The sequence below is a fragment of the Meriones unguiculatus genome, chromosome 9, assembly GCF_030254825.1.
Source record: "Meriones unguiculatus strain TT.TT164.6M chromosome 9, Bangor_MerUng_6.1, whole genome shotgun sequence".
NCBI classification, from domain to species: Eukaryota; Metazoa; Chordata; class Mammalia; order Rodentia; family Muridae; genus Meriones; species Meriones unguiculatus.
The window spans coordinates 115,488,388-115,511,798 of NC_083357.1; the positions used below are offsets into that span (position 1 = coordinate 115,488,388).

General features: G+C 45.8%; 2 protein-coding genes across 12 annotated transcripts in view; one reads left to right on the forward strand and one right to left on the reverse strand.

The window, feature by feature from the left end:
• Cldn10 (claudin 10) overlaps positions 1-11,035 on the forward strand; it is a 74,559-nt gene extending 63,524 nt beyond the window's left edge. For both annotated transcript variants that reach the window (XM_021637091.1, XM_021637092.2), the window contains exons 4-5: positions 9,956-10,063; positions 10,702-11,035. In XM_021637091.1, coding sequence (XP_021492766.1) covers positions 9,956-10,063; positions 10,702-10,825 — 232 coding nt within the window. In that variant the 3' untranslated portion in view covers positions 10,826-11,035. The remainder of the gene's footprint in view (positions 1-9,955; positions 10,064-10,701) is intronic.
• Positions 11,036-12,961: 1,926 nt separating this feature from the next.
• Dzip1 (DAZ interacting zinc finger protein 1) overlaps positions 12,962-23,411 on the reverse strand; it is a 54,304-nt gene continuing 43,854 nt past the window's right edge. For 7 of the 10 annotated variants that reach the window (XM_060391606.1, XM_060391605.1, XM_060391603.1 and 4 more), the window contains 4 exons: positions 21,596-21,867; positions 18,006-18,136; positions 16,404-16,572; positions 12,962-13,949 (listed from right to left, as the gene is read on the reverse strand). In XM_060391606.1, coding sequence (XP_060247589.1) covers positions 13,870-13,949; positions 16,404-16,572; positions 18,006-18,136; positions 21,596-21,867 — 652 coding nt within the window. In that variant the 3' untranslated portion in view covers positions 12,962-13,869. The remainder of the gene's footprint in view (positions 13,950-16,403; positions 16,573-18,005; positions 18,137-21,595; positions 21,868-23,411) is intronic. The other 3 variants (XM_021637098.2, XM_021637094.2, XM_060391608.1) reach the window with 2 other exon arrangements.

Sequence of the window (23,411 nt, forward strand, 5' to 3'; positions counted from 1 at the left end):
TCAGTATTTTTTTTTTAATTTATTTATTTACTATGTATATACAGTATTCTGTCTTGCATGTACAGATGCTACCAGAAGAGGGCACCAAATCTCATTAGAGATGGTTGTGAGCCACCATGTGGGTGCTGGAAGAGCAGACAGTGCTCTTAACCTCTGAGCCATCTCTCCAGCCCATACTATAAAAATTTTAAAGGTCAAGTATAGAAATAATTTGTCAAGCTGGCATTACTTTTTCCTCATGCATTTAGAAGTCTTCAGAGAATTTCTAGTTCTCCCTTTAGCGTAGCTGATACACGTCAGAGTATCTGGAGTTGTGATTTTTAGTGAGAATTATATTAACACATACTGGTCTCTTCATGCTGAGCACAGCATTGCAGGGGTTCAATCAAATTACTTCACTTCTGTAATGTCTTCATGAAACGGGCTCTCTCTCGAGATTGATTCTCTTTCTGGAATCTAGGGGAGAAGCCAAGTTCCTTCTGACAGGAACTTGGACTAAATTAGTCCACATTTCAAACCAGGAGGTGGAGTTCTGTAGAATCTATGCTCTAAAATGTCCAATTTATTATACTGATTTCATAATTTTGAAACTAGATGCTACATGTACTTTTTTATTATAGAGTTTCTGTCATACATTTATTTTAAAGTTGTTTCCATTTGGAAATTTTATTAATTAGGTAACAAATAAACCCTATTGTCCTTGGACCCAATATAATTTTTACTCTTCTACCTATGTTAGGAACATATATCCTGATTTTTAAATGTTCTCCAAACTACTTCTTTTTTTCTGTTGTGTTTTGTATTTTAGAGGTATAGTCTTGCTATGTAGCCCAGGCTAGGCACAACCTATGATTCTCCTGCCTCAGCATGCTGAGTGCTAGGGTCATAGGCTCGGCTTCCTTCTTATTTTGGAAAGTTAGATCTGAACATATGCACATGATACCAAGCCCTGAGGTGAAAGCTGAGACTTCACAATCTCAGTAAATTCTAGTTGGATCAAGGAATGGTTAGACTTGAGAACTATAAATGAGGCTTGACAGGAATCCAGGCTTCATGTAAACCAAATGTGTCTTCAGAAGTCAACTGACTGATGATCACAATTTCAGCTGATGTTTTATTTTATAATCAACACCTTCTTGGAGGGAGTAGAAAACCCAAAGGCTGCATGTTGGCTCCCAACAGAGAATTACACTGGCTCCATAGGTCTTGACAAGTCATCTTTAAAGCAGGGCTTTGACTCGGCTTGTTCAGGGAAGAGTGGCTTTGCTACAGTTTAGTAATTGCTGTCTAATTTCAAGTTCCCTGTGAATGTGTGGGAGTCACAGCTCGTGACTTTGCCAACTCAGGTGAGGAGGGATTCTTGCTGTTTCTTTGCTGCTGTAGTAGACAAGCATGAGGATTCCGTAGCTTTCTTGAGGTCAGAAAGCGTTGCCTTCAGTTCTGCCCGCCTACCACAGTGTCTGCAGGCGACACCGTCACTGTAGACTCTGGTCCTTTCAGATGCCTGCAGAACTTCCTCTGTGTCAGCAGTCCTAGCAGGCCAGACTTTGTGGCTGGAGCTGGGAGGCTCGGTCACATTCCTCTTCCCACGCGGGTCACAAATTAGGCTCCATACAGCTACCTAGCGTCTCCTCCCGGCGCTGGCCCCAGAGGTACGGCTGTAAGCATTGTGAGTCCCACATATTTGGGTCCTTGAGCAAGGCACTGAAGATGTTTGCTGGTGTCCACTGAAGCTCTGGTTTGAATTATACTCATATGCCCAAGCCCTAAGATGTGCTGGGGGACAGGCCAGATCTTGGGACCCGGTTTCCTCTTGCTGGTTTGTTGATGCTGTTGAATTTCATGGCACTCCTCTCCAGAAATAGAGCTTTGCAGATCTCCACATTATCTCTGTTATATTCACCCAGGCTGCAAAAGTTGGGAAAACACAGCCAAGCTCATCAACAAATTTCTATGAGGAGTTGATTGTGCAAGGAACCCAGTCATAGCTTTATGCACGAGAAAAACACGAGTGGCTTCCAGGGTAGAGCTGGGTCAAGAGTCGGGTAGCTATATTGTTATGCAGTGGAGTTACTGGCTTTTATTCTAAAATGCACCCCCAAACACCTATCCTAACAATTTTCTTCCATCTTACATTTGACAGAATCCTAGTGTGTAAATGGCACCTGTGTTTGCGTTTTTGCTGGTTCCCCTTTGTCTTTGGTTTTTCATCCACGGGATGATTCTGTTTGCACATCTCCTACATGGGCATTTCCCAAGACTTGAAACAACCCCTTCTCTTTCCTTTAGGCATTTCAAACCAACTTCCTCCTTTTTATTAAAACAAAACCTTACAAATAAAAAAAATCTACCCTCCTACAAGCTTATGCTAATAGGTACCCCAAAGCAATACTCACAGCCCACATGATAACATTATTTTTATCCTTGCTTTGTTGCCTAAACCACTAGCTTCCTGAATGTCTTGTTTTCATAAATGAACTGTTCCAAGTTACAACTGACCAGCAGAAAGAGGCTGCTTTTCAAATCAAGCAAAGTTGCAGCCTGTGACCTGGTCTATTTAAGGGAACAGAACAGTGTTCTCTGGGACCCTCTGCTGCGTGGATGCATCTGTCATGCGTGGCCTCCGAGTCTCATGCATGGGTCTAAGCCTCAAGGCTTTTCTGTTTTCAGTTTTACTGTGAAATGCTCTCCATTCCTGGAATATTTGATTTGAGACTTTAGGATTTAGACTATACTTAGGTAAAATCTTTTTACTATTTTGGCTATTTAGTAGTTAGAAATCAGTGCTTGCCAGGCTGGGGCTGGGGCTCAGAGGTAGATCCTGTGCTTAATAGGAAGGCAGTCCAGGTTCAGTTGTCAGCATATGAGGGAAAGGTAGGTATGGGGTGGAGGGCAGAGAAAAAGAAGAGGAGAGGGAGGGGAAGGGATGAGAGGGAAGGGGGAGGAGAGGAGAGGTACTTTCAGACAGATCATCTCGTTCTGGTCTCTGGTTGAATAGAAACCTTGCTGGTCTTCCAGCGACCTTCCAGGCTACTGAACTTTTCTCTTGCACCTCCATCAAGTACTTCTCCGTGGATGTGTATTTAAGGTGACTCTGCTCACAAGGTTATTTTGAAAGTGAGCTGAGGTTGACTAAGAGACCATAGGCTTCTGGGTAGGAGGTTATATGGAAGAGTAAAGCAAACTTGACAGTAAGAAGGTGTGATTCTGTGGCTTCTGCTCAGAAACAGGTCACCTCTGCTTACTGGAATTCCCCGGATGCTTGTTCAGCTAGTGAACCTTTAAAAATCAACCGGGATAGCAAATGTTTGCCAACTCTATTTCATTTCCACTGACCAGCCTGTGGCGTAATTCTTCCTGCCAGTTTACCCTGGGCTCTGGCAGCTTAGCTCTGTCCCTTCATACACTGGTCACACTTGTGACCAGCCTCCCCACCTTGCCTCTGGGGGGGGGTTACCCCTGGGGGAGTCCCTTTGTGCTCTATGCCAACTTTGTAACCCTACTTGCTGCTTTAGTACTTTGTCTCCCAGACCAGACAGGGAGTACCATGAAAAAGAGAATGCATGTCAATTGTTGGACTCCTTGTAGCCTCATAGCAAGCCCATGCTATAGATGTTTGCAGCAAAGGTGGTAACTCAGCAGCAAAGGAAGGGTCTATGACTCTCCGTAAATGGAAGACATTTGCTTTTGAGATAAGCGTAAGAGGATGAAGAGAGAATCCTGGGGCTGGAGAGATGGCTCAGCCTTTAAAGGCGAGGCTCAGAACCAAAAACACCAGGAAAGGTTTTTTCCTGGGCCCAAGCTGCCTGGAGTAAATCGGCTCTGCTACTTCCCAGCTAGAGAGTCTTGAAGTTTCATGTCATTCCCCTGCTTTGTGTTCTGAATCTCTAGAGTGAGAATAAGAGGTTGCAATGGTTAGGTAAGATGCCGTAGTTCAAGGTTTAAAGCCATATCTGTTAGTGCATAATAAATACTACAAAAACATGTTAGCTCTTACGCGTAGGTCCTTACGTGTAGCTTCACACGGCAGAACCTCACCTTTGCAGTATCTTGAGATTAGCAATAGAGCAAATGCTTGCTGGATGGTAGGAGCCTAATAGAAGGGATAATGGTTTACAACACTTGGCTCTCAAGTAAAAGGATGCTTCAAAAGGAAGTTAATGTGCAACCATTAAGAAAACCCATACAAGTAAGGCAATTTTTTTTCTATTGATTTCAGTCAGCTGTATGACTGCACTAAGTTGACAGTTAGATGCTCTCGGAAGCTGTCAGGTAGATGGACCCTGTGAGACTGTCCCTATCAGAATTTGCCCCACAGTCTCCCACAACCCGCTTTGGCTCCCAGTTGTTTTCTGCTAGGCTGGTGAGGATTCTGCAGGAACGTTGGAAGTGTTTTAATTGTCCAGGGTTTTTTTTTTCCCCCTGGGTCCATCTGTACCTATTACCTCAGTATTGCCCCATGGAGATTTCAGCACAGACTTGGCCACAGAGAGCTCCCAGAAGGGTCTCAGGACAGTATTTGCTGTTAGGGACTTCCTATCTTAAAGGACAGCCCTGTCAGCTTCAGAGCTGCCTGTAAATGTCCCTGAACTCTCTGTCGGGCACCGTGACTCAGCACCGTTCCCGCTTCAGATCCAGGCCAGGTAAACCCCCAATTATCCACACTGCTGGAGGAGATCAATAGCAGGGGCGTTGCTAAGTAATGGATTTGTTTTCGAAACCAGTGGTGGCACCCGGGGCACGAGATACTTTTACTCAACTTTACCTTGGCTACTGTGACGTCCAGCTCCACTGTAGATGGCTTCTGAGTTTTCATGAGTAGCCGGCAAGGTTATTCCAATCAAGACTCTCACTGATCACCCATGCAGTGTGAGACAGGAAGGCACCCCAAGACATGGTGAGAGCCTGCAGTGTGTTCTGGGTCCTGGTCTCTTGGGGTCACACAGCTGCCCCATCACAGAAACACGGAGGGACAGTGTTGACAAAGATTAGAGAAAATAACGTATTGGGAAAATGTTGGCTCAAGGTGACCAAATTTCAGTTAAGAAGAAAGAAATGAAAACAACAGATTAGTTTTTACATCTATTTGGGGATTCACTTCAGCATTCTTGATCGCTTGTCTTTTTAATGTACCTTGGGATAATTTCTGACACTTATCCATGTTTCATATCTCGTTAATGTGTTAAATAAAATCTCTGCAACATGTTTATTTAAAAAAAATAAAAATGTAAAAGCAGCTGCTACAGTAGCACAGAGGAAGAACTCAAGGGTTCCCACCATTAACACATTGTTTGTAGAACTCTAAACAACCTAAGGCAAGCCACAATACGCTGAGAGGTGGCACACACAAAGCTCTTATGATCCCCGATTTAGGGCTGGCTGCAAAGGAAGAAAATAAAAAGTCCATTTTTGTTTTGGTTTCTCAAATTTGAAAATTTCCCACGGAAGATCCCATGACATGTAATTTAGATTTTCTTGTCCTCATTTGCTGCTGAGCAGAGGCCCCTGCGCGGCTCTGTAATTGCTGTGGGATGCCAGACTGTGGGTGGTGGGGGGGACTGTGGGCGGTAGGGGGGGGGACTGTGACAGAAGGCGCAGGGGGCGTCTTACAGGAAGGGGTGGGCTGTGGCACCCCCGGGATGGCCAGGCGCCCCACAGCCCCTCTAATCAGCAGCGTGTGTAGATCGTGTGTGTGTACGTGATCCCTACAGAGCGCCATTTACAGAAACTCACCCTGCTGTGGCCCTCAGACAGTACGAAGCTGTTTGCACCAGACAGTGATGTCTAAAAGGCTGGCTCACGAGTGAAATTCAGTTTTGAAATATGCATGTGAACAACATGCAGATGTACATACTAGATTTTTCACGTTTTTCCCCTAAAACCTATTGTTTTGCATTAAGGGAACTGACATTTATTTTGGCTATTGTCATTTTTAATTAAAGCAAGGACGGTGTACTCTAAAGAGACGGTGACCTTCATTAAGGTCGTTAAAGGATGGGGTGTTCTCACTTGTTGTAGCCACCTTGTTTTTGGAGGGGCTGCTCAGCCTGCCCTGGCGTTAACGATTTCCCTCCCCTCTGTGCTGTTGGGTGAAAAGACAGCCCCAGGGCTTTTGGAAAACAATTCCACACCCCATGGTTCTGGAGCCACTGAGAACTTAATGAGCCAGGGAGGGAGAACCTTTCTGAAATGGGAACTAAAAGTAGGTTGAAATGGCCGGGGTTTTCAAAATATTCATAAAAATATTCTCATTTGCTGTGAGAGCAACAGGTAAGAGCCCAGGTTTGGAGCCACAGTCAAGGGCTAAGTCTGGGTTCTGCCGTGAACTGAAATATGGGGCAGTAACTTAGTCTCCCTGATCCTCGTTTGCAGAATGAGGGGCCTTATACTCGTGTCTCAGAACTGTAGTGAGGATCGAATGGCCATGTGTGTTCAAAAGCACAAGTGCTGAGAGCAAGGGCGTGTCCTTCCGTGTCCTTACTCATCCCTGTTTGTATGTATCTGGCGGAGCTGGGGTCGGCTCTGTTTGCACGGACATGCTCTTTGAATTCTATTGTTAGGATTCATAGCACTGTACTGAGGTTATTTGCTTAATGTCTGACTAGTCACACTGGACTATAGGATCCACGGGCGGAGCTGTCGGGCTGACCATCCGCCGTCCATCCGGAACACGGGCATGGGGCCTGGCTTGGCATGCATGGGGTGACATGAGGGAGCAAAGGAGACCCCACGAGTGGCAAATCAAGTCGGAAGTGGAGACCAGGGTGCAGGATCAGGACGTGACAATGAGTGGTCCTCAGTCGCTTTTCGTAGGGGGCTGTGGAGGGTAAAGGGCTAAAGTATGAACGGAGTGTGCAGCGCACTGCTGTGTGCACTGGGCTGTGTGTGTGCGCTGTGTGTGCGCTGTGTGTGCACTGTGTGTGCACTGTGTGTGCTGTATGCACTGGGCTGTGTGTATGCGCTGTGTGTGCACTGGGCTGTGTGTGCTCTGTGTGTGCACTGGGCTGTGTGTGCTCTGTGTGTGCACTGGGCTGTGTGCTCTGTGTGTGCACTGGGCTGTGTGTGTGCTGTGTGCACTGGGCTGTGTGTGCTCTGTGTGTGCACTGGGCTGTGTGCTGTGTGTGTGCACTGGGCTGTGTGTGTGCTGTGTGCGCTGTGCTGTGTGTGCTCTGTGTGTGCACTGGGCTGTGTGTGTGCTGTGTGCACTGTGCTGTTTGTACTGTGTGTGCTCCGTTCACTGTGCTGCGCTGTGTGTGTGTGCTGTCCACGCCACCATGGAGAACTCTTGCCTCTCCTGGAATGAAGACCACAAGCAGCAGCCTCCCGTGGCTCTAGAGATGCTGGGGAGCAGGAGGAGGAGAGGAGGAGGAGGAGGAGGAGGAGGAGGAGGAGGAGGAGGAGGAGGAGGAGGAGGAGGAGGAGGAGGAGGAGGAGGAGGAGGAGGAGGAGGAGGAGGAGGAGAGGAGGAGAAGAGGAGGGGAAGAAGGAGGACCTGAACCCATACCCGAAAGCATGTTTAAACCCTCAGCTCTTTCTGGTTTATTTAGGAGGACACTTTAAGTGATTAATCGTGTTTCAATTTTTCTGATAGAAGGAACTTCACCCCCCAGTCTTGGTTTTGCTAAAGTCTCATTCTGACACGAATGTGTTAAAGCTGCTTGGGGACAACAGCCTCATGGGAGTTGTCCTTTGAGGCACACTAACAACAGTTTCACCCCTCTCAGCCAGCTTCTGAGCTCACCCTGACAGCTGAGGGTCTGTCTGGAGCAGAGCATATTTACTCTTCCAGAATAAGGAAGATAGTGGGATGACGGGAACAAAGAGGCCACACTGGGTGTAGAAAAGCTGGCTCATCGACAAGAGGATATTGCTAGCAAAAACATTCATCAGATCATTTGAAATCTGGATAATCTTCCTGAAGGGTTGAGACAGACTTCCTTCCAGGCAGAGGTGAGGGAGACGTGCCTTGGGAACGGATTGTGGTGGAGGCCATGTTGTGCTTTCTTTCCGGGCTGCCCGTGAGTGATACCGGTTAGTTTGCCATGCGCCGATGGGTGTGGACTGGCGTCCCACTGTTGAGGGTAACTGGGAGTGTGTCTCTGAACAGCCTGAAGAAACAGTCTGACAGGAAGAACCAATCACAAAAGCCAGGACACCAGCATTTAAAATTTGGGGTCATGTGGTCTCTAAAATCAACCGGAATAGATACTGCTTTGAAGTATTTGGCAAGATTTACAATGGAAATTAAATGGTAAATGGAAATAATTCCCTTGAAAATGATCTTACCTATGTGAAAAGCAAAATATATTTAAAAATGGAAGGGGGTCTGGAGGTGTGGCTCCGTCTGTAAAGTAGCACGAAGCCCTGAGCTCCATTGGTACATCACAGAAATCAACCAAGGCGCCTGTAATCCCAGCACTCTAGACACAGGGGTTGATGATCAGAGGTTCAAGATCATCCTCTTCTACAAAGCAAGTGTGAGGTCCTCCTGAGATCCATTAGTCCCTGTCCCTGTTTCAAAACTTAAAAAACAGCTCTTTAATAAAAGAGCCAGTTATCATCATAAGCTAAGATCATTATTCCTAAATCCAGTCAGTCAGTTTCCAGGCGGTTTGGATAAAGACACACTTGTGATGTTCCTGCCGGGGGTCATGGTGCTGAGCCACGTGGCCCATGACTTCTGTCCCCGACCATTCTTAAACACTGGGGACTCTCTGGGCAGGGGTGTCACACGCAGGCAGGGAGATCTCTATGGAGGCCAGCCTGGTCTACAGAGCAAGTTCCAGGGCAGCCAGGGCCACACAGAGAAACCCTGTCTTGAAAACCAAACCAAATAAAAACAAAAGCAAAACAGAAAACCAAATAAAACCATCACCACCACCACCACCAAACCATTCCCCCCAAAGCAACAAACAACAAGAAAGAGCTGGAGACTGGGGCCTGTTCACCACGGCACCTACAACTGCAACCTCTGTCAGTAAAGCTCATGACTGAAAGAAAGTCTTTTGAAGGTGTGTATCTGTTAGAGCATAGTCCAAGGAGAGCTAGCTAGCCTCCAGGTGGAAGTAAAGACAGTGTGGAAACAGGCTCCACAGAGTGTTGGCCCAGGCTGGCCTCTTCCTTTTTGCAACCACGGTCACAGGACAAGTCTGGAAGGATCTGAAGCCAATTCAAAAGCGAGGTGCCTTTTCATTAAAGAAATTAATTCCATGGAAGGAGGGGCCCTGGGGTTTTACAATTCTCATTCCTTGTTTTTGTTGTTGCTTCGTTTGTTTGTTTTTTGTGGGGTTGATTGTTCCTCATCTGAAAAGATTTCTTCTATCTAACAAGTGATTCCTACTTTGGGATGGTGGCCTTCCAATCTGGAGAAAGGCTCTCTCATTCGTGTCCGAATTCACTTTGGTACTCTAGGAAGCACCATGGCCTGCCACCTAGAACTTTGGTCACTGGCTACCTCTGGATGAACGTGCCCACGAGACTGTAGTGATGGTGCTTCCTAACCCGGAGTCTGTCTCTAGCCCCTTCTGCACACATACTCTGCACATTCATTCATTCACACGCAGCGGGCACCTGACCCTTATTGTACTAACTTGAACAACGCTGGAGGCAGACTTCCTTTTCCTAACTACAATGTGTCTCAATAATTCGGCCTGGGAAACAAAGAAAAGGAATGGGAAGTTCAGGGAAGTGAAGGCAGAGAAGAAAGAAAGGAGCTGATGAGTCAGGTGGCCCAGTCTTCGACCTGACCCAGCCCTGTCAACCTCACCTCCTGCCAGGAAGCTGGAGAGGCCAAAAACACCTCAACAAGAGTCTGAAGTGTTCCTTGCAGTGACTTGGCCATGTCCCTATTTCCTTCATGAGTTTACAGCAAGAAAGTGTGTGTGTGACCTGTAGCCAACGGGGCTGCCCGCCTCCAGGTGAGCTGGCTGTAATGCCTTGTCACACTTTCCCACAGGTATGAACTAGGAGCTGCCCTCTTCATCGGCTGGGCAGGAGCCTCTCTCTGCATCATTGGCGGTGTCATATTTTGCTTTTCAATATCTGACAACAACAAGACACCCAGGTAGGAAAAATAGTGCTTAAAAAGCACTCTTCTAAATTATTCCGTATGGAACAAGTTACACACAATTCATATGACTCTTAGAAATTAAAAGTAACAATTGCAAAGGGTTAGGGAGAGCCAGGAGGTGGTGGCATACACCTTTAATCCCAGCCCCTTGTGAGGCAGAGGCAGGTGCATCTCTGTGAGTTCAAGGCCAGCCTGATCTACAGAGCTAGTTCTAGAACAGCCAAGGCTATAATAAAAACAAAAACAAAAAACCTGTCTTGACAAATAACAGAAAGAAAGAAGGGGGAAAAAAGAACAAGAACAAGGCTAGGGATATAGCTACTATTTTTTATGGTCCTCACTGTGTTCTAAAGCTGTTTGTGCAACTGGGAGGACAAGCTCAGGAAGAGTATTTTCATGTCGACTTCACCGTAGTTTCCATGTAGGCAGGAATCGAGGGTTTCTACAAAGCATCCCAAGTTCCGAGAAAATAAACCTTAAAAATAGTTCTAAGACAGAATATTAGAACAAGTGGGAGTGTCCCGAGGGCCCTCCACAGAGATTCCCTCATGAGCGCTAAGCAGGAAAGTTATTGCTTGGTACTGACTCGAGCACCTCGAACACAGAACCAACCCTTGTGCTTTCCCTTTCAGAATGGGCTACACATACAATGGACCCACATCTGTCATGTCCTCTCGGACCAAGTATCAAGGTGGAGAAGGAGACTTTAAAGCCACAAGCCCTTCAAAACAGTTTGATAAAAATGCTTACGTCTGAAGAGCCCCTGGCAAGCTGCGCCTTGAGTTTGTTGTGGAAGCAAACTGTCCTCACAACCCTTCCAAGGCTCTCCTGTAACTACCGCTTAAGCTGTTTTTTAAAGTATCGGTTTGAAGACTGTTGATTGGATGATGTAAATGTTCTTACAGTTATATGCTGATCCCTTTCTGTTATGCCTTTCTATAAGGAAAATAAACAAGTTATTTACAAGATTTGTCTATTTTATGCGCATAGAAGACAAAGATGCTCTTAGTTCAAAGGATCAGCAAACGTTGGGGTGACGGCTGCTTTGATCTTTAGTATGCTGAGAACTTCCCTCATTTCCTCCATGTTACACAGCAGCGTGTAGGCGATGATGTCTTGTGAAGGGGACAGGGACAGTTTGGGATGACTCCTCATTGGGTGTCCAAATAAATCGGAGTGTCTGTCGACTTCTAGTTTCTTAGTCCTGTCTGTCAGGACTGTCATCATGGTGGCTCAAGAAAGGGCTCATGAGACCAAGATGTCTTTGCCTTTCTGTGGATCATAAACCAGGAAGGCTTGTCTGATGCCGACAGCACATCCCACCAGCCCTGCGGGGCACGGTGGTGGCTGAATCCAAAGCTAAAGGTGGTCTGGGGCACGCGTGGTGCCCGCCTCTCTTCATGCATGTCTTCTCGGCCCTGCACACAGCACTGAAGTCACCGAGACACTGGCCACTTTTCAAGACATGGAATGTGATTGGGTGATTTCTGAACAAAGACGCAGATTTGTTCCTGAGGCCAGCCCTGCCTATCACTTCCCACAAAGGCAGTAATTGTTTCCACTACCACAGGCTTCTGTGTCCCAGCACACATACTTATGGCCACCTCGAAGGCAGGTGTTCGCTTTTCTGCATATACAGTGAAGTGGGGAGTTCAATGAGCCCCGCAGCAACAGAGCCGGGACAGAAGCTGGCCTGGTCTAGGGTAAAATACATGGCCAAGTTTGAGCAAGAATTGGTTCCTGTGGCATGTACTACAGAGAGTCCAAAAGGAATCACATAGGTGACCTCATGGCTTTCCCGAAGGGTGAATGACTGAAAAAGAGGAACTACATTGTTCGCAGGTACTAAATGGAAAGGAAAGAATTTTTTTTTTAAAAGTTAAAAAAGTACAATTAAAAATTTAAAAATGCTATACGTGTTAAAACTTGAAACTTATTTTTTCATGAAGGTGGGTTAGGTACTACAGACCAGCCTGGAAACAGGGCTGTGTAGGCACACATTTCTGTATATATGAATGTGTTATGTATGTAAATACCTGTATGTATATAAATGATTTTTTTTCAACGGAACTGGTGTAGCTAACATTGTAGAACGTAGGGAGATTAGGAGATGAAAGTACAGATGGCATCACGGAAGGGTCATACAAGGTCTGAAGAAAAAGGAGTAAATCAAACTGAATGGGTTAAACACAAAAACTAAACTTTCACTTAAGCAGGTAAGTGAAAGGTTTCGTGACTTTCAAATAACAACTCCGCTCATATGTTGGGCTTGATCAGATCATTACATTTCCCCAGTACCAGAAAAAAAATGTGGCAGACACAGATCCTGGAACAGGCCTGCTTGAAAGCCTGCTCTTGTCACTTTCTGGTGTTGTGCTCTTTGGTGAGTAAGTTATTAACTCTTGATTTCTAAGGTCTTCATGATTGCACAAAAGAGCACACCTCAAATTCTAACTGAATGAAGGCCTAAGTCACACCCAAAACAGAAGCAAAGCCAGGGGCTTGGGCTGGGTGTGGTGGCACAAGCCACCATCCATCCCTCAGGAGGGAGAGGCAGGTTCTTTGAGTTCAAGGCCAGGATGGGCTATAGCAAGTCGAGTTCCAAGTCCCAAGAACACACAGTTGAGACTTTGTTGAAGCTCAGTAAGAACCTCCTGAGGAAGTGATGGCCAGGAGGCTGTCTCTGCCCACATCACAGTCTAACCCTCACTGAAGCTTTTAGAAGCCCCCCACACAGTGGGCCTATTTGCTCACAGTGGCCCCCGAGGGAAGGTGGAACAGGTTTCTGAATGGCAGTCACGGTAGCCACGGAAATGTGTTCCACGGTCAGAAGATGTGTGCGCCCCTTCACAGGGTCAGTGGGGACCCTCCCCTAATGAGCAGCCACAGCCACAGGAGTGATGGAGGACTTTACTGGTTGACAGATGAACCAAATCAACAAGCCATTAAAATGTGACTTTTTTTTTCTTGAGATAATCCTAATAGTACCACAAAGTATAAAAAATATTTTTTAAAAAAAGGAAAAAAATTAAAAAAAGAAAAGAGAAACAAAAAGTTTATATATAAACTTTCTGGTCATTGCCAAGATCATTATTCAAGAATATAAGTTAGTTCTGAGGTATTTATAATATGGGCTGGGTACTGAAAAACAGAAAACTACACACATGTATGAGTCAGTGGTTCATCTTTTTCTAGTGATCATCTCATAAAGATCAATTGGCATTTAGAACAGTTGTATATTACTCATAAAATATCCAAGAGACAGAGTACACTGCAGAAAACAATGGTCAGCAACACATGCTCCCAGGGCCTCGGAGCTCAGGGGTCAGAGGGGCTTTGAGAAAACCTGTTTGCCACGGGCCTAGCTAAGTGTTGGCATCCTGGACTTCCATATGGAAAACAAGCAGTTTCACCCCTAGGATGTCATTAACTTCACTAATTTTGAAGAGACTTAACGGAATTCTGTAACATAAGCACTACCAATGTGACAGTTTGTATATCTTTTAAAAAGCTGTAATAATTCAAACCAAAGCCTGCTATCAGTCGAAGAGAGAAAAAGACTTAGTTAGCTGAAGAAAATACACTTAACACTAGCGAGGACTGTACTGAAGAGAACACTTTATGACGCCATGGTATCTCGGTTTACACAGTGCACAGCTGACAGCTGGTACTCAGGCCTGTGTTATGTCACAGGATGCCCTTGTCGCGGTAGGAAACACTGGGGAGCCTTACACCCCGAGAGGCTGTTGGCTACCTTGCTGCTGGCTTCCGGAACAGTTTTCCGACACGTGGGATTGTGGTTAGACCTCACGAGCGTCACTCCAGTCTGTCACGGTCACTAGGCTGCTTTTCAGCACGCTCGCTTCGTTTTCCTGAAGTCCTAGACAGGGAGCAGGAGGAAGAGAGGGGACTTGTGGTTAAACGAGGACATGTCCAACCCCCTGACACCGGACAGTCTTTCCTCACTCAGGGTCTGAGTCCTAGGCGAGCTTGTCCCTGAGTCCCTACAGGCTTTGGGACAGGCTGGCAGAAAATGCACCTACAAGTTGGCCACACTCACATTTCCTCACAGGACATGCGTTGTGACCACCCATCCTGAGGTACACTGCCCACTCCCAGGCAACAAGGCCTGCATACCGTGTCCTGCTTCCTGTCCTGGCACTCAGCACAATGCCCAGATATTGGGTGTTTTTAACTATGGGGAAACAGAAACTGTGTAAGGTAGAACCATAAAATCCCACACTTTAATGTGAATCTCTAGTTTATTACTTAGGGGCAAGTGTTGCACATAGATTTTGCTGGGGTAGAAGAACTTCAATTTGAAGTTAATTAAGAGCCATGATTTTGAGCTGTGGAAACAGCATGCTGTGGAGAACTCCACTCTAGTTTGACTCCATAATGCTCTCTGAGGAATGCAGGGTCCTGGCACCGAGGTGTCCTCTCGGCCGACCCCTGCAGGGCACTGTGTCTCAAATACTGCCTTGGTTTTTAACTGGAGTGGATCCTTAGTGGAGATAACTTCACAACGGCAATGTTACAGCCATGTTATCAAGTGACAGTGTGACATGTTGGAAGGAAGAAAAGGGACGACGTTGGGAATGCTCAAAGTGGGGACCAGGGACATGATGATGACAGGAGACATGACTATGGAATCTATAGGTGCTGACAGAAAATTATAAACAAGGGCACCAACTTCACACAGGGACCCCCCCCCCCCTTAGCAGGACGTCTATAGCTAATATCTGAAGCTGCTCAATCAAGAAGCAGGCTGAGTCCACCAGTGAGAGCAATGGGAATGGCTCGCCAGATCCCATGGGTAGAAAGGAGGATCAGCAGAGGAGCCTTCTGGACACCTTCACTTTTACCAGGTACAAGGATTAGTCTGATTTTACGTACACAAATTAAATTACAGCAGGTCATGGTGGTGTGACCAGTACTTCCCAGTGACGATATCCTGAAGAGACACTTGTGTCATTCAATATGACTACAGACTGTTGAAACAACGGATTTCAAAGAGCTGAGCCTTTCCCCGGGAATCTCATGGTGGGAGGATGAAAAGGCCCCGCCCCAGGAGACACTCCGCAGTTCTCATACCTGTCAGACCACCTCACTGGACGAGACTAACTCCCAGGCAACGATGGGTCGGTGTGGCCCGGACCGTGTCTCAACCACCTGCTCAGGTGGGTGTTCTTGGCACTCTATTTAAATTTTGACTTGCTGTGTGTGAGAAGGCTTCCTCACTGTATCTCTGTCCGTGTTCCCAATGCAGCCACATTGAAAAAATCTACTTTTTCTGTTTCCCACTTTCAAAATGGTTTTAAAAAATTTATTTATTTATTACGTATGCAGTGTTCCGCCTGTACTTCCATCTATGTAAAAATCATTTTCATTTTTTACTCTACCGTTCCACTGAACATCTTAATGTTATTTTGTGTCCATGCACGTATTCTCCTCACTCAGACACCCCAGAAATTCAAGAGTTTCTGAGCTCACACCTAGATGAGAACATTTTTCTTGCAATCTTCCAGTACTCCTTAGTTTCTGTCAAGTACCTTTCGTGGTTTTCCTCCAAGGGAGGGTTTTTTTTTTCCCTATAGCATTGTAGTTGGTGGGATGGATCACAAGTGAAATTGTAAGCTAGAGTGCTTCCTGCTCACCAGAGAGCCTGGGCGTAACTCCCAGAGAGTAGCGCAACTCGCAGTAGGCCTAATGTCTAAATTCACGTAGCCACATGTTGTTTATTTCACTAGTCTGACTTTTTGAGACAAGATCTCAACTATGCCCCTGTGTAGCCCAGAGCTGGCCTTGAGCTTGCAGCCCCCCACAAGAGCATTGTGAGTACCAAGATCACAGGTGTGCCACTGCAGTCAGTTTTGGGGTGGTCACAACCTGTGCCCCAAGTGAGATTCAGCCACTCATCCACAATAAGCCAATTAAAGGAGCCTAACTGAAAGTGGGAAACAGGGCTGTAGAGATGGCTTAAAGATTAAGAACACTGGCTGCTCTTCTAGAGGTCCTGAGTTCAAATCCCAGCAACCACATGGTGGCTCACAGCCATCTATAAAAAGATCCGGGCCCTCTCCCAGCCTTGGGAGAGCAGAAACAGGAAGAAGACGCCTGAGGCTCTCTGGCCGGCCAGCCAGTCTAGCCTGCTTGCTGAGTACCGGACCAACAAGAGACCCTGACTCAAAACATGAGGCAGACAGTTTCTCAGGATCAGTACCAAGGCTGATTTCTACCTCCACATGCCTGTGCATCAGTGTGCACCCACAAGAACACACACGCACACCACAGAAACACAAGCCATCGATGTATGAGGGTGAAAACTGCCAACCTTCTTCCTTGAGTTCCCGAGGGTTCACAGGGCCCCAGGCCCTCGGCACCTGACTGGAATTTACATCTCTCTTCCCAGGTAGAGGCTCCCTCTGTTCTATCTTCTTCCCCAAAGACTTTTCTTCCTCAAAGGATGAGACGTCCCAGTCTTCGTCCTGTACATCTGCGCACTGGAAGAAACAGAGGAGAACTTGATTTCTAAAGAAACGGCGCCCCTTGTTCACGCTGAGGTGCAGGCTGAGCACAGCAGCTTGACACTGGAAGAGAAGCCATGAATGACATGGAGCCTGGATGGAGGAGCCGTGAAGCGAATTTCAAAACCTGCACCTTGAAAGCTACAGAAATCACTTTTTTTTCCTTCATGCTGTGGCTCTTTTCTTAATCAATTATGAATTTAGGAAGTTCTAGACTACAGGGATGGTAGGGGGTGAAACTCTGAAGCCAGGCTGAGGTCGTCACCCTGGAGCCCCGCAGAAAGAGAGCCCCCCTAGAAGGATTACATTCCCACCTTTCCAAGGAGAGGCACGTCATCTTGAATGAGGCAGCATTTTGTTATCGTTTTGTTTTGTGTTCACACACACACACACTCACACAAACTAATGAAGGAAGTTAGACAGGTGGCTGCGTCCCGTGGATGAACAGGAGAGGGGCTGAGAGGAACGACCAGTCTTGGGGGATAGTCTACATAGCAGCTGGCCTTCAGAGAAGCAACGGCCAAGCTCCATCAAACACTCTGGGGCAGGAAGCTCCAAAACCGTCCAGGCCTCTTCAACAATTCTGACTCCCAGGTGTGGCCAATGCCTAACGGTCCCTGCTTTACCTCCAGGTGTCAGAAAACCCGTGCGCTGGATGTGGAGGCTTCAAACTGTAGCTCCTCCCACTTCTGCGGTCAAAACATCTACTATCTGCACGTGTCAACCTGCACGCGCCAGAGCTGTGAAAACGTGTACTGTGATACACAAACATTGCATCATGGGTTGAACAGCCCTTATCTGAAATGCTTGGATGATGCTTCAAATTAGATAGGGGTTTGGGCTTGGGATTGTTTGCAGACATTTTATTGGGTTTGAACAGCTCTAATCTGAAAACTCCAAAGCAAATACGGTCCAAAATCAGAAACCTTTTTGTTGTTGTTTTGTTTTTGTTTTCATGACAGAGTTTCTCTGCATAGCTCCGGCTGCTCTGGAACTTTTTGTGTAGAACAGGCTGGCTTCAAACTCAGAGATGCACCTGCCCTGGCTCCCAGGTGCCGGGATTAAAGCTGTGCACCACCACCTGGCAGCTTTCTTGTGTGTCTGCCTGAGACTGAACCTAGGGCCTCTAGCTGGCTCAACTAAGCTATATCCCAGAGAGAAAAATTTGAGAAATTTTGAGTTGATCCCAGTGTTTAAAAAGCTTAGCACTTTGGGACATTTCAGCTTTCGGGTTGTTCAGTCCATACCTGCTTATCAGACAGCAGTATCCCCAACGATAAAAAATGCAATGCTGAAAACAAATCAAGCTGAAACGTCACCTTTTTTTCTGTATTAACTAATCACAGTTGACTTTTATTTCACTACAAAATATATTTTCTAATTAATTCAGATTTAGCAAGAAGTTTCACCTTTAATTCTTGCAGTTCTTCCTTTTTGACAAGTGTTTCAGCAATATTCACTCCAGGAACTGGTTTATTCCCATTTCCTTGGTGTAAAACCATGTTCTCAACATTTTCAGTTTGTATCTTAATGGAGGTTCCTGTAGGAGCAACAGAACATAGAACATAGTCAAAAAAAGGGTCTGAACATTTCTGTCTATCCCCAGCCCCTAAACAAGCCTACGGTCAGCTCTAAAGGAGCCTCAGCTTTACACATAATTACGTATCATTCAAATAAAATAACTGATAGATTTTGAGCTCGGGAAATGAGTGGGGTAGAGAGAGGATTGCTCAGGGGTTAAACGCACTTGCTGTCCCTGCAGACACCCCGGTTCAGAGCCCACAGCACGAAGCTCACCACTCCCTGTCACTACAGTTCCAGAGAACTGAGGCTCTCTTCTGGCTTCCACGGGCATCTGAACACACGGGCACACACACCCACACACACCCATGTACACATATACACATAAAATTAATATAGACACATATACTTAACAGCTAAATATGTGTAATTCCCTTAAAAACAAAATCACAATTGCCCAGTCATGAAGCTACATAGTTTTCACTTAAAATCACAAGTGGGTGGTCTCATTCAAGTATGTGATAAAGGCTTTAATTCAATGGGTATTTTCTAAAATAGTGTGTTATTTGTAAAGGTCCTCATGATGTTTTCCAAAATTATATAATTACATAATTTATAAAAGTTACATGTAAAATAATTAAACCTGTTATGTTTAAGATCTGTAATTTTAAAATTATACTAAAAAAAATTCTACTTATAAATACTATCCATTGGCTTCACTTCCTTTGGCAACTCTTCAGAAATCCTGTCAAAAGCTCAGGGCATTAGACCAGCCTTTCTCAGTCACCCAACATTAATGGACTAAATTTTGTCCCCTCAAATTCATACACTGAGGTTCTCACCCTCACAGTCTTGGAACGTGTTCTGATGGTGGGAGCAACTGAACACTGGAGTGGCAGAAGCAGGCGAGCAAGCTTCCTGGAGGCAGCCCCCTCGTTTTCCCACAACTGACACAAATGGGAGCATCCCTGGTTTAGGCAGGGCCCCAGGGATTCTGTCTCAAGATGGCTTATGGTTGCTACGCTGCCTTTCTGTGCTTGTCTCATACATCCGGCCTGGCAGAGACAGAGACTCTCGATGCGTCTTGTCTCACTCTGCTGGGCAGACTTCCTGCATGTTGTTTCGAAGACATAGTGCTGTTTAAATGAACTGATGATTTAATAATCTCTGATGATGATTTAAAAGAATTTCTGACTTGCAAATAATTTTAAAACCCTCCTGCAGTATAGCAAAAACTGCTAGGAGCTCTGTGGACCTCCGTATTTTCCTCTTGGTGTAAATCAAGAGGGAAAACAAGATGAAACAAATTAATCATCAAGGAAATACATTCAGTCTAGGTTTAGTCCAAGGATAAAGCCCAGGTGTACAACATTATAAAAAAGACCCTATGAATATGGAAACAGAGAGTAAATGGCTAGCTATACGACACAAGACAGACACCTGTTTCTGGGAAAAACCTTGATATCAAAAAACTCTTGCTTTGAACTCAGGGGCTGGCTCTTTGATCACCTCCCCCTGAGTGGGGAGCAGCCTTACCAGGCCACAGAGGAAGACAATGCAGCCACTCCTGATGAGACCTGATAAGCTAGGGTCAGATGGAAGGGGAGGAGGACCTCCCCTATCAGTGGACTGGGGGAGGAGCATAGAAGAAGAGGGAGTGAGGGTGGGATTGGGAGGGGATAGGGAAGAGGGCTACAGCTGGGATACAAAGTGAATAAACTGTTATTAATATAAAAAATAATTAATAAAAAAACCTCTTGCTTTGAACACATAATGTACATTTGCAATAAAAAAGAACTTCTGATTTGAACTCATAATGAGCACATAGATAACCACTGCTTTAAACTTACAATAAACAAAAGTTTCTAGTTACAGATAGTTCTAAGGAAAGAACTTAGAATCAATAGTCCCAGTGTAAACTCCTTTAATGTAACAATTTTATCTATTTTGAATGGGGCAATTTTTTCCATAAATAGAGAACCTTTCTATTAGATAATATAAAAACCCAAGACAGAGTTAAACATTTGTTGACCTAGACCCCTGCTCAGATGTAGCCCATGGGCAGCTCAGTCTCATGGGGGTTCTCTACCACGGGGAGCAGGGGCCGTCACTGGCATGAACTTGGTTGCCTGCTCTTTGATCATCTCCCCCTGGTGAGGTGGCCGTACTAGGCCACAGAGAAACAGGATCTAGACAGTCCTGATGAGACCTGATAGGCTAGGGTCAGATGGTAGGAGAGGAGGATCTTCCCTATCCGTGGACTAGGGGAGGGACATGGGGGGAGAGGGAAAGTGGGTGAGATAAGGGAGGGGCTACAGCTGGGATACAAAGTGAATTAATAATAATAATAATAATAATAATAATAATAATAATAATGAAAAGCATTCCTGGAAAAAAAAAGAATTGAGGAAGTTCAGAGTTTCTTGCCTCAAGCAGCGGCTGCCATCATTAGCCTGAAAGCTTGAGAGTTAACGTACAGAAAGAAACACTAGAAGCAACCAGTCCCTAGCCGTGACAGGCCTAGAGCGACCTTGGACCGTCTTTCTCCTGACGCTGCTGTCCCACCCCAGCCACCCCAGACCCTGTGGATGTAAACGCTCACTTTTTACAATATTAGTTGGGAGTAAAGAGGTAATTAAGTGACCGTGAAGTCATGAAGAGTGGTGCCATGGGGCTAGGGAGATGGCTAGTCAGTGAAATGCTTGCACACAGCATGAAAACCCGAACTCAGTCCCCAGCACCCACACAGAAGCCAGGTGTGCTAGCCATGTGCTTCAAATTGCAGTGCTGGGCAGATGGGGACAAGGACATCCTTGGAGCTCAACAGACAGCTAGACCCGCCAATCAGTGAGTGCTCGGTTCAGTAAGAGACCCTGTCTTAAAAAAATCAAGACACTTAGCGTCAACCTCGGTCCTTCATACACGTGTATACACATGTGTGTATGCAACTCCACACATGCACACACACGTACACAAACATACCACACACGTACACAAACATACCACACACACACACACTCTCACATAATTAAAAAAGGATGGTCCATGGTCAGTATGAACAGTCATTGGAAAAACTGGAAACCAGGATTGACATGAACTCAGGGGGAAGAAGATACGGAAGAAGAGAGGAGAGCCACCCCTAGAGAAACAACTCAGTTTCTCTTATAAGGAAATGAGCTTGCCAGCACTTTGAATGCTTCACTGAACCTACAGAATACTGACACTAAATTTCTGTTGTTTAAGTCGCTTGGCTTATGGTATTTTTGTTATAGCAGCTGCAGGAAACCCATACACTCAGGCATCCCCGAGTGGCTCTTCCCCTTCTGCTTCAAGATGGCTGCATCTCCAGCAGTGACTTTGGGATGAGCTCCATGCTACTCACACACAGCCTCAGCTCAGATGCCCAGTGCCTGGTGTCCTGGGTGGGGGCCCCAGTCCTGAATACACCGCAGGAGAGCTCTCAGGGCTCAGCGCTCACCTGTGGGCTTCGGAGAGGTGTCGGAGTCCTCCAGTTCACTGCCCTCCGTCCAGTCCGTGTCACTCCTGACAGAGCTCTTCCCGAAGTTGCTCATGCTGCTTCTGGAGGGGTGGGTGCTGAGTAGCTCCGGAGATATGTACGCCTGGACGAAGTCTTCTTCCTCCTCCTCTCCTGAGCTGAAGGGAGGCGTCCTGCACAAGCCAGAACCGCAACGCCTGTCGGGGCGCCGTCTGCTCCACTCGGAACTTACTAACCTCGAGTCCTTTTTCCACCTTTTTAAAAACTAGCTCGTTAATTTACCACACAGTGGGCTGTATTTTGGAATTTTCATACACACTTTGTTTTTGCTTTTCTTTCTCCACTCTTCTCCCTCAATCTCCTGCTCCCCTCCTTTCCTGCTCTACACCTCTTCTGCTTTCACATCCTATTTTTATTCCTCTTCTTTTCTCCTTCTGCAACATTACTTGCTTGACACCTCTTTTTCCCATTCATGGTTTCTTCTCTAGTTTTATGGACTGAAACATCCGCCCACCCATAATACACCTATAACCACATACTTAAAAATTAAAACCCAGGATCTGCACATGAGAGAAAACAGTCAGCATTTGTCTTTATGTATATAGAATATTTTGTTTAACAGTAATTTCTAGTTCTAACCATTGTCCTGACTAAAACTCCATCGGGTACATGGAGCACATTTTCCTTTGCCATTCATCTCTCGATAGACATTTCATAGCTATGTCTAACAGTGAAGAAAGAAACATGTATATGTGCCTATCCCTAAGTGGTGAGACTCGGAATCCTCTGGGTGTGCCCAGAAGTTGGGTAGCTGGGTCATGTGGAAGTTCTAATTTTAGTTTCTTGAGAATCCGCCATGTTGATTTCACGTAGTTGCCTTTAAAGTATTATTGCCTTTAAATTATATATTGCCTTTAAAGAGGACCTTAGGTAATTCCTAGTAAGTACAATATTGAGAATTCGCCTGTACCTACAGACAAGGAGGCAGTGAAGCCAGAGCCATATGCAAGACTGGGGGTCACTGTATACCCAGATCTGCCAATCGTGAGGCAGAGCAGTTAAATGGAGTGACGTTCCCCCAAACCCAGACACTGTACAGTCTCAACCCCTAAACAGACATGGGCAGTCTCAACCCCCAAACCCAGATGGCTACAGTCTCAAAGCTGTTAGCTCTTAAATGCCTAAGGAGAACACCTCTCATCGAAGGAAGACATTTTTGGACTCTTGCTACTTCATGTTTGAAAACGTCGTCACTTCTGACTCACAGATTGCCACCCCTACTTGAAAGTGAAATGCAAGTTCAGAGCAGTGTTTGTCCATCTGAAGAGTATTTTTAGAAAGTCTGAATTCCACATACCACCACATCTACATGTGCACCCCAGACTTCAGAGTAAGGCCTTGTTGAAGAAACAAACCGACACCAAAAAAGGATTTGTGAAAAAGAAAGCACTATTATATATTACAGAATCTTTTTCTTAAATTGGCTCAAAACAGACACCAGCTGAGTATCAGCTATGTGGCAACAAAGATTCTTATCATCAGACAGACCCCAAGAAAAGCCAGTGTAGAGTCCTCATCAGGCATTTACAAGAAGCTGGAACACCCAAATACTACCTGACACCTATGTGACCATGGACCCAGCCGACAAAACACCAGCCATTCTATTTAAATGTGCTCAGGAAAAAAATTACACCAGAGCCGGGCACAGTGGTGCATGCCTGTAATCCCAGCACTCCGGGAGGCAGAGGCAGGAAGATCTCTGTGAGTTCAAGGCCAACCTGCCCTACAAAGTGAGTCC